The 12,416-nt window shown below is 37.3% G+C and overlaps 1 protein-coding gene across 2 annotated transcripts; it reads left to right on the top strand.

Annotated features, from left to right (window-relative positions):
- Nucleotides 1-4,611: 4,611 nt before the first annotated feature.
- On the top strand, nt 4,612-12,266 carry LOC113730971 (DNA-directed RNA polymerase II subunit RPB2). Of its 2 annotated transcripts, none has more exons than XM_027255979.2 (19): nt 4,612-5,004; nt 5,858-6,079; nt 6,230-6,520; nt 6,612-6,809; nt 7,236-7,300; nt 7,394-7,480; nt 7,564-7,684; nt 7,771-7,815; nt 7,900-8,037; nt 8,119-8,191; nt 8,464-8,540; nt 8,667-8,774; nt 8,853-8,969; nt 9,503-9,658; nt 9,750-9,854; nt 9,971-10,096; nt 10,187-10,264; nt 10,351-11,562; nt 11,750-12,266. In XM_027255979.2, the coding sequence occupies exons 1-19, from the start codon at nt 4,762-4,764 to the stop codon at nt 11,867-11,869; spliced, it is 3,582 nt and encodes a 1,193-aa protein (XP_027111780.2). In that variant the 5' UTR covers nt 4,612-4,761; the 3' UTR covers nt 11,870-12,266. The 2 variants fall into 2 exon arrangements, with proteins under 2 accessions (XP_027111780.2, XP_027111781.2); XM_027255980.2 differs by having other exon boundaries at nt 4,927-5,065.
- Nucleotides 12,267-12,416: the final 150 nt, after the last annotated feature.

The following is a 12,416-nucleotide window of genomic DNA, read 5'->3' as shown; positions in this document are numbered from 1 at the left end:
ATGAAGGAGATTGAAGTTTAAAATATGATGTCAAGGACAAGTATATATAATTTACTGAAAAAGACGGGTGGATAGCAAGAGGTGTACCGCCGGAGTTAGGAAAGGCAGATACGAGGGTGGTAGACTTGTCTTCTAGGGTCGCGTTCTTGGTAACCTAATGGGTGTATAGACTACCATTTGCACCACAATTTGATTAAATCATCAGACGACTCAACAAGGGTCATTTTCTAAGAGTACTAGATCGGACTCCATACATCAGAAATTTTTCAATATTGATCATTTTGTATAATCTAGACAAGAACATATAATATAGTAGACTTTAATTAGGAGTATTGTTCATTCTTTTAATTGTTATCAGTGTTAAGGTACATCAAAAATTTTGATAAGCTTTTATCATTTTAACTTAATTAAAACACAATTACCAAAAGAAACATCTTTTGATAGTCATTATTATTACCAAATGATTTACCAATCTCTCTCGACTTGAAGAAGGGCAAAATGAATTTACTTAAAGTGCCAATGTAGTTTTCCCACGTTGTTGCATGGAAGACTTGTGCCTCTTACGTCATATGGACGGGTCAATTTACTTTAAAGAATGATCTTTGACCTTTTTTTAGTTTAATAGATTGAGAAATGAATATTTGACTATTTGTGCCATTGTAATGGACAGCTCAACGACCCACCAGCAGATTATTTCCGGGACTAATCAGTGGTAATAACGTGCACATATCCGTGAAAGTCTAATATACGTTTCACAAATTAATTAATAATGCTGGAGGGTCATTACTCATCACCCTTTGGGAGGTAAAATATTAAATTTCCAATGCCAGTAATTAAGGGTAGAGTAAAATGTTGTTCTGGCTGTTTTTATTCTTGCCTCAGTAAAGAACAAATCTCCTCAGCAAATTCTGAATAAAGATTAGCCACAGCAGTTTAGATATATAGGATCAACTGCTGAGTACTAGAAATTGTATCGAGTTATATATTAATCTTATTTCTTCAGGATTACTAATCTCGTTTGAAAAAAAATGTTGACATTTTGCTCAATCGAATAGCTCCTGTCCTTCATAGCCAGTATATATACGGACATCTGCATGCATGCATGGTGTTCCTTTGGCAAACAAAGATGCATGCAAGAAATACAAAGATACATAAAGTCACAATTTTCTTACTAAGAAGTATATAACACACTTCGTAAAGTCGGAATATAGCCAGTATTTTGATCGATCATTGATTTGTTACACTTAAGTCTGTCCGCGATGAAAGGCAATGGTAGAGACTGGCTCACTTTGGTTGAAAGTTGACGAGGTTAAAAACTATCCAAAATACAATAAATACAACTCAATATGATGGATTTCTTAGAATTCAGCATGCAACTCAATACTATGATGGAAAAAATCAGTGCCTGATAAACTCGTTTTGACAACTGACACTTATCGATAATTCAAATATAATACACCTCTCAGAAATTACGATTCAAGCGTGTGCTGTTACAAAAAATGTAATAACAGTTTCAAAGTGATTACAGACACTGCAGGGGGTTATACACCAAAATAAAAAGTACTCCTGTAGCTTTTTCCATCTATATTCAATAGGCCACTTAAACATTTTTTTTTTTTGGGTTAAAAACAGAAACCCTGGTTGTAAGCAGTAGTCTTAGACTCTTAGCCATATTTGATAACCTAGGGTCTGTTTGGTTGGAAGTAAAATGTTTTCCTTGGGAAAATATTTTCCGTGGAAGTAATTTTCCATGAAAATCATTTTCCTTTCATCATTTTCAGGTGTTTGGTTAGTTTATTGAAAATATTTTCTTACTTCATTTTTCTGGTATTTGTTTAACTTTTGAAATATTTTCACTTTTATCTCTATCTTTACTTTCTACACATTATAACTACATACTTCTTCCCATGCAAAATAAGAAAATTTATCTCATTGTTTAACTTTAAAAAATCTTGGAGAAATGTATATATGAATAAAAAATATCTCCTTAAGCAATAAACAAATTGCTGGCCATTTAGTGTCAAATATCAATCACATGCAATGCTTATTGTGACATATATCTTGCATTCTCACTGCTGAAAGTTTCTCTAGAAAAGAATGTCCCTATTATACATAATTGATTACTAACATAGGATAAGCAGGATGAGGTTTTTTTTTTTTTATTTTGAATATACTAGGGGGAGGGTTGGGTTGGGTTGGGTGGTACGGGGGAGGGAATGTAAGGAAGAGGTCTTGGATTCGAGTCCTCCTGTTTACACTCAAAAAAAAAAAAAACATACTACAAGATGTTTTCAGTAAGTTTGGAACATACTACAGGCGGGATGCACGCATTTCGGAAAACAACTTCAGTAAGTTTGGAAGGAAAGTTGTTTTCCATAAGATGAGTGAAAATATTTTACATAGGAAAATGTTTTCAGTAACTTTTGTGCAACCAAACATGAAAAATTAGGAAAATATTTTCCTGGAAAATATTTTCACCCGAAACAAACGGACCCCTAATTCAGCACTTAAACTTAATAGGTTTAGATCTTAATATGTTCAGACGTGTTTGATAACAAAAAATAGAATATCTGAATTAATTAAATGACAGTGAATTTTCTAAACAAAACTTGCTCTCAAAATAAGTGATAAGTCATTAACTTATTATTTAACATTATATATACTTAAATGTATCAGATTTAGTACTTGACAATTCAATAATTTAACGAATTCAGACTTCAGCTTTTAAATTTCAGAATTCAGTTTTATTAAACGCATCATTAATTCAAAATTTTCACTATTTTTAGCTCATTCATGAATTTAAATTCTTATTTAGTTCTTGGTCTGACATACAAATTTCTTTTGCTTCTACAACCACACAAAAGAAAAAAAAAAAAGGAAGGAAATACCTTAGTGCAAGTGTGCAACTATCCAAGTATAATAATATTTATCTCTTTTGCCTTTGTTCGCAAAATATACTCATCCCAAACGGGGAAGGAATAGATTGGATGATATGGAAAAGCTGAGAGGTTTCAAGTTTGAATCCTCGCACTTACACTAAAAAAAATAAAAAAAAAAATCGTCATAAATGATTATACGTTGGACTTCAACTTGGTGATCCTGTGTTCATACCAGAAGCACAAGAAGTTTGAGTTCCGGACACTTGGCCCTCTGGACCAGTTTGACGCTTTTACTTATCCATCTGCAATGACGGGCTCGGATGTTTGTTTTGGGCTTTGACACGTAGATAAGAAACTCTATCCATACAAAATAGACCTGCGCCCAATTACTCTCAGAGGCCTAAAATGTGAATGTGTGACGTCAAATTCACCATGCTTTTTGGTTATTATTTTCCAAGTACTTTTTAGTGATCTAGTTGAAACATGAACAGTAGCATGACTGGACATCTTGGGGCCCCAATTCAAAACTTTTTTTTAAATCACAATTCAGATATTTCTTTATTCGGTATATAGTATATAAGAGTTTGAATGAATTCGATTCCGATCATTATTATAATTCAGATATTTCACATAAATAGTTATATCCAAATTTAGGTTTGCCAAGCTTTGCCATGAAGTGATTTTTCTAATTTTAGTAATCTATCGGACAAGACCCGGATACTTAATAAAATTTTTCGATGTTGTAAAATCTCCCATGTTTGTAGAATTAGAAATTTGTTAGCTCATGTTTTAGCAAAATTTTCTCAACTGTTTGGTGGGATGATTTCCCTCCTTCGTTTATTAAATCTGTAATCTATGATTTGAATGAATGAAAACTTTGTTGTACCCTCAAAAAAAAAAAAGTTTGCTTCTTAGCTTTTAAAAAAAGTGCATTCTCAAAATTTTGATAGCTACAATTTTACAGGCTTGATAAATCAATTTTGTTTGAGTGTATTCAATATTCCAAGTACAGAGCAACTTCAGGGCTTATAGCTTTTCAACCCTCAAACTTTTGAAAATGTTTCAAATAAGGACATTTTGTGGTTAAGCTTGACAAATCTAATATAGGAAGTTAGGAACTTTGGTGGCAAGAAATGTGGACGCTAAACGAATACTTTTCGAAAATGAACAAAAAAAATAAGGCCACCTATATTTTTATACAAGAAAAGCCCAATTTTAAATTTTCAAAACTTCACAATTCTATGTCTTTCTGCAATATATTAACTAAAATCTAAAAAACAATTTTCATCATGTAAAATCCACTTTATCTACAAGAAAATAGTGCACATTCTTCAATTTTGCATTACTTTGTATAATGTTATGAGGGAACTAATAAATAAAAGGGTGAAAAGCATAACCATTGTTCAGTTTGTCTATATGTTAATTATGTTCTATGTAATACATTTTTAACAATTTTCCAAAAATATAGGAATATAGAAGAATTCCATGTAGTTTCACTTTCTCAATAAATATATATATACATGCATATATAAAGGGATCAATTTAATATATAAGTACGAAGAAAAATCTTTATCTCAAATCCACAAAAAAAAAGGAAAAGAAAAATTGGGTTCGAATCACTCGTTGAAGTTAAAAAAAAAGGTTAAATCCCCCAAATATTTTCCTCGCCGACTTGCCTGATTTGCCCCGGTTTCCAGTTCTTTCCCTCCCGATATAAGCCACCTTCTCCCCATTTTTCAACTCATTTTCCTCCTCCTCTCCTCCTCGTTGGACTCTCTTCGGACCTTTCTCTCTCTACCCAAAAACCAACCCGGATCGGGCGTCCACTGTCGCTAAAAGTTTTACTGATTTTGAATTGAAGAGAACTACCAAGTCAAATAATATGGATATGGAAGACGAGTACGAGGATAATCAGTACAACGACGAGGAGGAGGAGATTACCCAAGAGGATGCTTGGGCAGTGATCAGTGCTTACTTCGAGGAGAAGGGATTAGTGAGACAGCAGCTGGACTCCTTCGATGAATTTATTCAGAACACAATGCAAGAAATCGTCGATGAATCCGCGGATATTGAGATCCGACCTGAGTCCCAGCACAATCCGGGTCACCAGTCCGATTTCGCTGAGGTCGAGAACTTGCTCGAATATGACTAACTTTTAAATTTGATAAAGATGACTTGACAATTGGGTAATAATGCAGTTCTGACTCTGTTTTTCAGAAGTAATTTTGAAAAAAATTGGCGGTGATTCCTCAGTTGAGTTTTGCTTAGGGTTTTTTTTTGGCGGCTTGAAGGATGTCTTTTGAGTAATGGATTGGAGTATCAAATTTGAGGTTTACGGCATGTGTTTAGTGAATTCAAGGGTTTGAATGAAGTAAAAGTAAAGGATAAGGAGTCTTTGATGTGCAATCTGCACTGGGCGTGGCTGCAGAGGAAGATTTTCTAGGGTTTTGTTAGGGAGCGTTTGAATTAGTGCTCGGTTGCTGTCGGAATTGTCAAGTTTTGGATTGTATATGAAGCTGACATTTTGTATGAGTAATAATAACTCATCAATCAGAGCGGTTGGATCCTAGTACTAGACGAATTCTGTGGAATTGAAATGGTTAAGTGAGTTAAATTGAATGGAAACAAGAAAACATGAGCTAGTAACAACTTTGCACTTAGAGTAGCTTCTGTGGTTTAAGGGAAATGAAAGGGATCTTCAACTCTTATTAGCGTTTTATGGGAATGTTTTATAAACTTTAAAGGAGCTAAAAATTACAGGGTGATTTAATTTTCTAAGTTCGGGTATAGAATATTTTCCTTTTATAGTGCTTTCCATTTTTTTCTGCAATTATGGGGTTGGGTAAAGTAGAGGATATCAAACAATTTTTCTCTTGATTTCTTGTTCTCCAGTTGATAACTATGTTGCTGATTGAAGGACTGAGCTGAGAGTTACTTGGACGTAAATGGTCATAACTTTGTTCATCATGCTTTTGCAGACTGTGTATAAGATCAGTTTTGGCCAGATATATCTGAGCAAGCCCATGATGACGGAGTCAGATGGAGAAACTGCAACATTGTTTCCAAAGGCTGCAAGGCTTAGGAATCTGACATATTCGGCCCCCTTGTATGTGGACGTGATGAAGAGAGTCATTAAGAAAGGGCATGATGGTGAGGAAGTTACTGAGACTCAGGATTTTGGGAAAGTCTTCATTGGGAAGGTGCAGTTTTTCACTTTGCCTTTCCAACAGCTTCCCCCAATCCCCAAAACTCTTCTTTTGGTGCCTGGGGAGGGGTGAGAATAATGATATGATCTCTGGGAAATCAATCATCTGCTTTTTAATGTATACTTGTCTTATTTGTTTGAACAGGTCCCTATAATGCTCCGGTCGAGTTACTGTACATTGTTCCAGAACTCAGAAAAGGATCTTACTGAGCTTGGAGAGTGCCCATATGATCAAGGAGGGTACTTCATCATCAACGGAAGTGAAAAGGTTCTGATTGCTCAGGAGAAAATGAGCACTAATCACGTCTATGTGTTCAAAAAGAGGCAACCCAACAAGTATGCATACGTGGCAGAAGTCCGGTCCATGGCCGAGACACAGAATAGACCTCCCAGCACAATGTTTGTGCGAATGCTTTCTCGGTCTAGTGCCAAAGGGGTATATGCAGAACCAAAGTTTATCATTTATTTGCTGGACTTTTTCTCTGCAGAAGTGGCAGTGAGTTGCTAATTAGTTGGGGTAATTGCAGGGTGCTTCAGGCCAGTATATACGTGCTACCCTTCCATACATCCGAACAGAAATTCCTATCATTATTGTTTTTCGAGCATTGGGGTTTGTTGCTGACAAAGATATACTGGAACATATTTGCTATGATTTCTCTGATACCCAAATGATGGAGTTGCTTCGTCCATCCTTGGAAGAAGCATTTGTTATACAAAATCAACAGGTAGGCTCCTTGTAGGGCTTCAAGCTCTGTAGATTTTGCCTGCCTTCTCTAAGTTTTCTGGTTTTTCTCTTTTAGTATGTTTAGTGCATGTATGATACTTCGAGTTCCACTGATCATAATAGCTCTTCAAGTATTCCTTCTATCACAATTGTTTCTTCCCCCTTTGTTTGAAAAAATTCCAATCGGACGTGTCTCACATGTGACTGGGTTTGAGTTGGCAACAGTTTCTTCCAAGACTTTGATATATTTAATGAATTTCTGTTTAGCAATTTAAACCAATTTGGTACCCTGCATTAATTTTCTTTTTTCTCTTGGTTCATGTTTGTGTGCCATTTGCATGTTTTCTTATTAGGCTTAAGAATTTGGAAAATTACGAGTCCGCACTTTTTCCTGTTTCAGTCTGGTAAATTATGTTATTTGCTGCAGGTTGCCCTGGATTATATTGGAAAAAGAGGAGCTACTGTTGGCGTCACAAGGGAAAAGAGGATTAAGTATGTGCTCGAGAATTGTTTGTCATTGATTCAAGTAATGCCTAGCTTCTCCACTTGAATTGCATGTGAGAATGTTTTTTCATCTACTTACAGGTATGCTAAAGAGATTCTTCAGAAAGAAATGCTTCCACATGTTGGGGTTGGAGAATACTGTGAAACAAAGAAAGCATACTATTTTGGGTATGCCTTGCATTGAATTTGTTACATAACTGTATTTGGAGGTGATACCTTTATTATGATAAACAAATTTTTGCACCTAACAGCTACATCATCCATCGGCTTTTGCTGTGTGCACTTGGCCGAAGGGCAGAAGACGACAGAGACCACTATGGAAACAAAAGACTGGATCTTGCTGGTCCATTGCTTGGTGGCCTGTTTAGAATGGTTTGTAATTGATCATGATGTTCTTTAATTCAATTGACTTTTGAAAGTGGCTGTTACTAAGTTCAGATGTCTATGCATGGGTGCAGCTGTTCAGAAAATTAACCAGGGATGTCAGAGCTTATGTTCAGAAGGTACTTAATGCAGACTCTTCTCTTAAGTTATGCTGATGCTTATTTTCATTGGCTCTTGTTTAATATGTTATTCATTGTTTACAGTGTGTTGACAACGGAAAAGACGTTAACCTGCAATTTGCAATCAAAGCAAAAACTATAACCAGTGGCCTTAAATACTCACTTGCCACCGGTAACTGGGGGCAAGCAAATGCAGCGGGTACAAGGGCTGGTGTTTCACAGGTTTATTTTTAGATTTCTACATGTCATTCATTAATCTAGGGATGCAGTGGGTATTAACTTGAATGAAATGGAAAACTGCAGGTGTTAAATCGTTTGACTTATGCCTCAACTTTATCACACTTGCGGAGGCTAAATTCTCCAATAGGGCGTGAAGGTGAATGTCTCTCCCCCCCCCCCCCTTTGCCTCTTTCTCTTCTTCCAATGGTTCTCCTTTGGGTGTACGTTACATCTAGTCGTGCAGTAAAGATAGAGATGTGTGGATTTGCATGACCTCTCTATCCTCCTCTCTCACTGAGTCATGAATGCACAAGATTGATGACAGTAGGGACTAAGTTAAAATACAAAAGGAAAGATTGGTGATAGGCATGCAGTTAAAGTTTAGTATTTTCTTTGATTGTCTTTGATCGAGATTGTTCTTGATTTTAGGGAAACTGGCCAAACCAAGGCAATTGCACAACTCGCAGTGGGGAATGATGTGCCCGGCAGAAACGCCTGAAGGACAGGTGAGTACACTGCTGATGAAAAAATTTTTTGACATGTTGCAGTTCATTTGCTTCTTTTTTCCCCATTTTGCCAAATGTTGATTGTTTGATAAACCACATATTTGATCTCCCTTGCTGTCTTATCAGGCGTGTGGACTTGTGAAGAATCTAGCTTTGATGGTGTACATAACTGTTGGTTCAGCAGCATATCCCATTCTGGAGTTTTTGGAGGAATGGGGAACTGAGAATTTTGAGGTGAGAAATTTCTACATCTTTGGAAGATTGAATTTTCTATATGACCACTGATCTCAAGGCATGCCCTTTGGGTTGTAGGAAATATCACCTGCAGTCATTCCACAAGCTACAAAAATCTTTGTCAATGGTTGTTGGGTTGGTATCCACCGTGACCCTGATATGTTGGTCAGGACCCTGAGGCGTCTGAGAAGACGGGTGAGGATGGATTTTCTGTGTCTTTTTTAACTGTCCTTTGTTTAGGCATGATTGCTGAGACATGTTTTGTAGTTTTTGTAGCGCTTATCTATGTGCAGCCTCGTGATTTACTATCTTATTGAATGGTCTTATACCATTGGTTCAGGTCCTCGATGTTCATATTTTTTTAGATGTCTGCATCACAGTGTAGAATGAAAAGTGCCAAATCGTCAATTGAGGAAGTTTAATTTGAGAAAAGCCATCTTTCACAATGGCGTTGAAATTGATAAAAAAAAAAAACCGTTACAAGGTGCTAGTGAAGTTAATTAGCATTGGCTTCAGAATATTTGTTCACTTCTTTATGGATTAGTTAACATGTTTTTGTATAAACATAGCAAATTTCTCTTTTAAGTAGTTACTGGATCGTGTTTTTCCCATCCATGTATAGACTACAGCAACATAATTTCCAGCATTCATAATTTGAATAAGCATTATTCAAATTGTGATGTTTGTCTCCCACAGTGTTAATTATTTTACTTCTTTTGGATGAACAGGTTGACGTTAACACTGAGGTTGGTGTAGTACGTGATATTCGTTTAAAGGAACTGCGCATCTATACTGATTATGGCCGCTGCAGTCGTCCATTATTTATTGTGGAAAAGCAAAGGCTTCTGATTAAGAAGAAGGACATTCAAGCCTTGCAAGCAAGGGTACATTCATTTAATCCTGAATTCTTCCTCTATTCGTTGCTTATGCTTCTGATGTTTCTGCTCATATCATGATCTGTTTATTCTTTTATAGGAGTCCCCAGAAGAAGGTGGCTGGCATGACCTTGTGGCCAAGGGATTCATAGAATACATCGACACTGAAGAAGAAGAAACCACTATGATTTCAATGACCATTAATGTTAGTAACTTGAGGCTCTCTGTCCCTCGCTCCCTTTCTCTCTTCCTCTCTCTCTCATTTGTTGTCTTAAGTTAAGATAATTCGAGATGTTGAAATGTCAATGCTAATTGTTCAAGGATCTTGTAACGGCGAGGCTGAATCCTGAGGAGGCCTATTCTGATACGTATACACATTGTGAGATTCACCCATCACTCATTTTGGGTGTTTGTGCTTCAATTATACCATTCCCTGACCACAATCAGGTGAGCCTACTCTTATATACTAATAGTAGGTTAATGAAGGTATTATTGCTATTTATTTGAGTTGTCTAACCTTTTTTTTTTGGCTATCAGTCTCCTCGTAACACGTATCAGTCTGCCATGGGTAAGCAAGCGATGGGAATATATGTCACAAACTACCAATTTCGCATGGTAGAATTTTGATCTTTATTCACCATGTTTTCTGTTACATCAATTGATGTATACTTTATGGTTACTCACTCCTTTTTTTGCATCAGGACACTTTGGCCTATGTGCTATATTATCCTCAGAAACCACTTGTTACTACTCGAGCCATGGAGCACTTGCACTTTAGGCAACTACCTGCTGGCATCAATGCAATTGTTGCCATTGCTTGCTACTCTGGATACAACCAAGAAGATTCTGTCATTATGAATCAGTCGTCTGTTGATCGTGGATTCTTTCGATCTCTGTTTTTCCGATCGTACAGAGATGAGGAGAAGAAGATGGGGACTTTAGTCAAAGAGGACTTCGGGCGCCCAGATAGGTCTAACACGATGGGCATGCGACATGGTTCTTATGATAAATTGGATGATGATGGTCTCGCCCCACCAGGAACGAGAGTTTCAGGTGAGGATGTGATCATTGGGAAGACCACTCCTATTCATCAGGATGATGCTCAGGTTCCATCAGCATTAGCTACTCGATACACCAAGCGTGATCATAGCACAAGTTTGCGCCACAGTGAGACTGGTATGGTGGATCAGGTCCTACTCACAACAAATGCTGATGGTTTGAGGTTTGTTAAAGTGAGGGTGAGATCTGTTCGCATTCCGCAAATTGGAGACAAGTTTAGCAGTAGGCATGGTCAGAAGGGAACTGTAGGCATGACCTACACTCAAGAAGATATGCCATTCACTATTGAAGGAATAACCCCTGACATTATTGTAAATCCCCATGCTATTCCTTCTCGAATGACAATTGGTCAGCTGATTGAGTGTATCATGGGTAAGGTTGCTGCGCACATGGGAAAAGAGGGAGATGCTACGCCTTTTACTGATGTCACTGTAGATAACATCAGTAAAGCCCTGCACAAATGTGGATACCAGATGCGTGGTTTTGAAAGAATGTATAATGGTCACACTGGGAGACCTTTAACGGCCACTATTTTCCTTGGGCCTACTTATTACCAAAGGCTGAAGCACATGGTTGATGATAAAATCCATTCTCGTGGGAGAGGCCCAGTTCAGATCCTCACCAGGCAACCAGCGGAAGGGCGATCACGTGATGGTGGTCTCCGATTTGGAGAGATGGAGAGAGATTGCATGATCGCCCATGGTGCCGCTCACTTTCTCAAGGAAAGATTGTTTGACCAAAGTGATGCATACAGGGTCCATGTTTGTGAGCGTTGTGGGTTGATTGCGATTGCAAACTTGAAGAAGAATTCTTTTGAGTGCAGAAGCTGCAAGAACAAAACTGACATAGTCCAGGTAATAACTACCACCAGTTTGATGCCATTCTTTGTTAAATTCCATCAATAATCCGTAGCCCCCATACTTTTCTTATGAAGCCCCCTTACCATAGACCCAATCACACACGAACAATAGATTGTTGTGCGTATGCTTTAATGGGTGCCTGAGCCTGAGATGTTTGTGTTTGATTTTGGTTGATTCTCAGGTTCACATTCCATATGCCTGCAAACTGCTGTTCCAAGAGCTCATGTCAATGGCCATAGCACCGAGAATGCTGACAAGGGATATCAGACAAATCAAAGAGCAGCTGAAGAGAGGGATTTGATGCTCGTTGCCAGTGCTATGGTTGTATTGGGAGAGTAAAAGGTTATAGAAGATGGTGATCGTAATAGAACATGTTATCTTTCTGTTAGTAACTTCCTAAGCAAAATCAAATTTTGGCTTTCACGCGTGAACGTCGTCTTTTAATAATTGGTCATTTGGTGTTACTTTGGATGAAATCTTGGCTAGGCAACTAGTTTTCTTTGGTGTTAGCATCTTCTGAGAAGTCGGATGTAATGTAATAACCTACTGTTGTTGTATCACGTTGTAAGTTGTATCCCCTGTCATTCCTGGGTTAATTGGAAGATGCTTTCTCGGAGCAGGAGAGATGATGAGTAGGGCGTTGTAGATCTCTGTTTGATAAAATCTGAACTGAACCTTGATGTTACAAGGTTGAATTACATTACTTCCCAAAAATTCTTTTTCCTGTGTTGGCATCTCATTATTGCCAGAACATTTACTGGCGTATGCTCAAACGTATTCTGAATGGTCCAAGATCCTTCGCGACCATGTTACAATTTTTTTTTTCATCTAGGAATATTAGATTTAAA

Source organism: Coffea arabica, chromosome 2e (assembly GCF_036785885.1).
Source record: "Coffea arabica cultivar ET-39 chromosome 2e, Coffea Arabica ET-39 HiFi, whole genome shotgun sequence".
NCBI classification, from domain to species: Eukaryota; Viridiplantae; Streptophyta; class Magnoliopsida; order Gentianales; family Rubiaceae; genus Coffea; species Coffea arabica.
Note: the sequence above shows the minus strand (reverse complement) of the source record. Positions and strands in the feature narration are given on the sequence as shown.

Coding starts and splice junctions, on each gene's coding strand:
- LOC113730971 (XM_027255979.2), top strand. CDS start 4,762: ATGGATATGGAAGACGAGTACGAGGATAATCAGTACAACGACGAGGAG. Junction 7,301..7,393: donor ACAAGGGAAAAGAGGATTAA/GTATGTGCTCGA, acceptor ATCTACTTACAG/GTATGCTAAAGAGATTCTTC. Junction 7,481..7,563: donor AAGAAAGCATACTATTTTGG/GTATGCCTTGCA, acceptor TGCACCTAACAG/CTACATCATCCATCGGCTTT.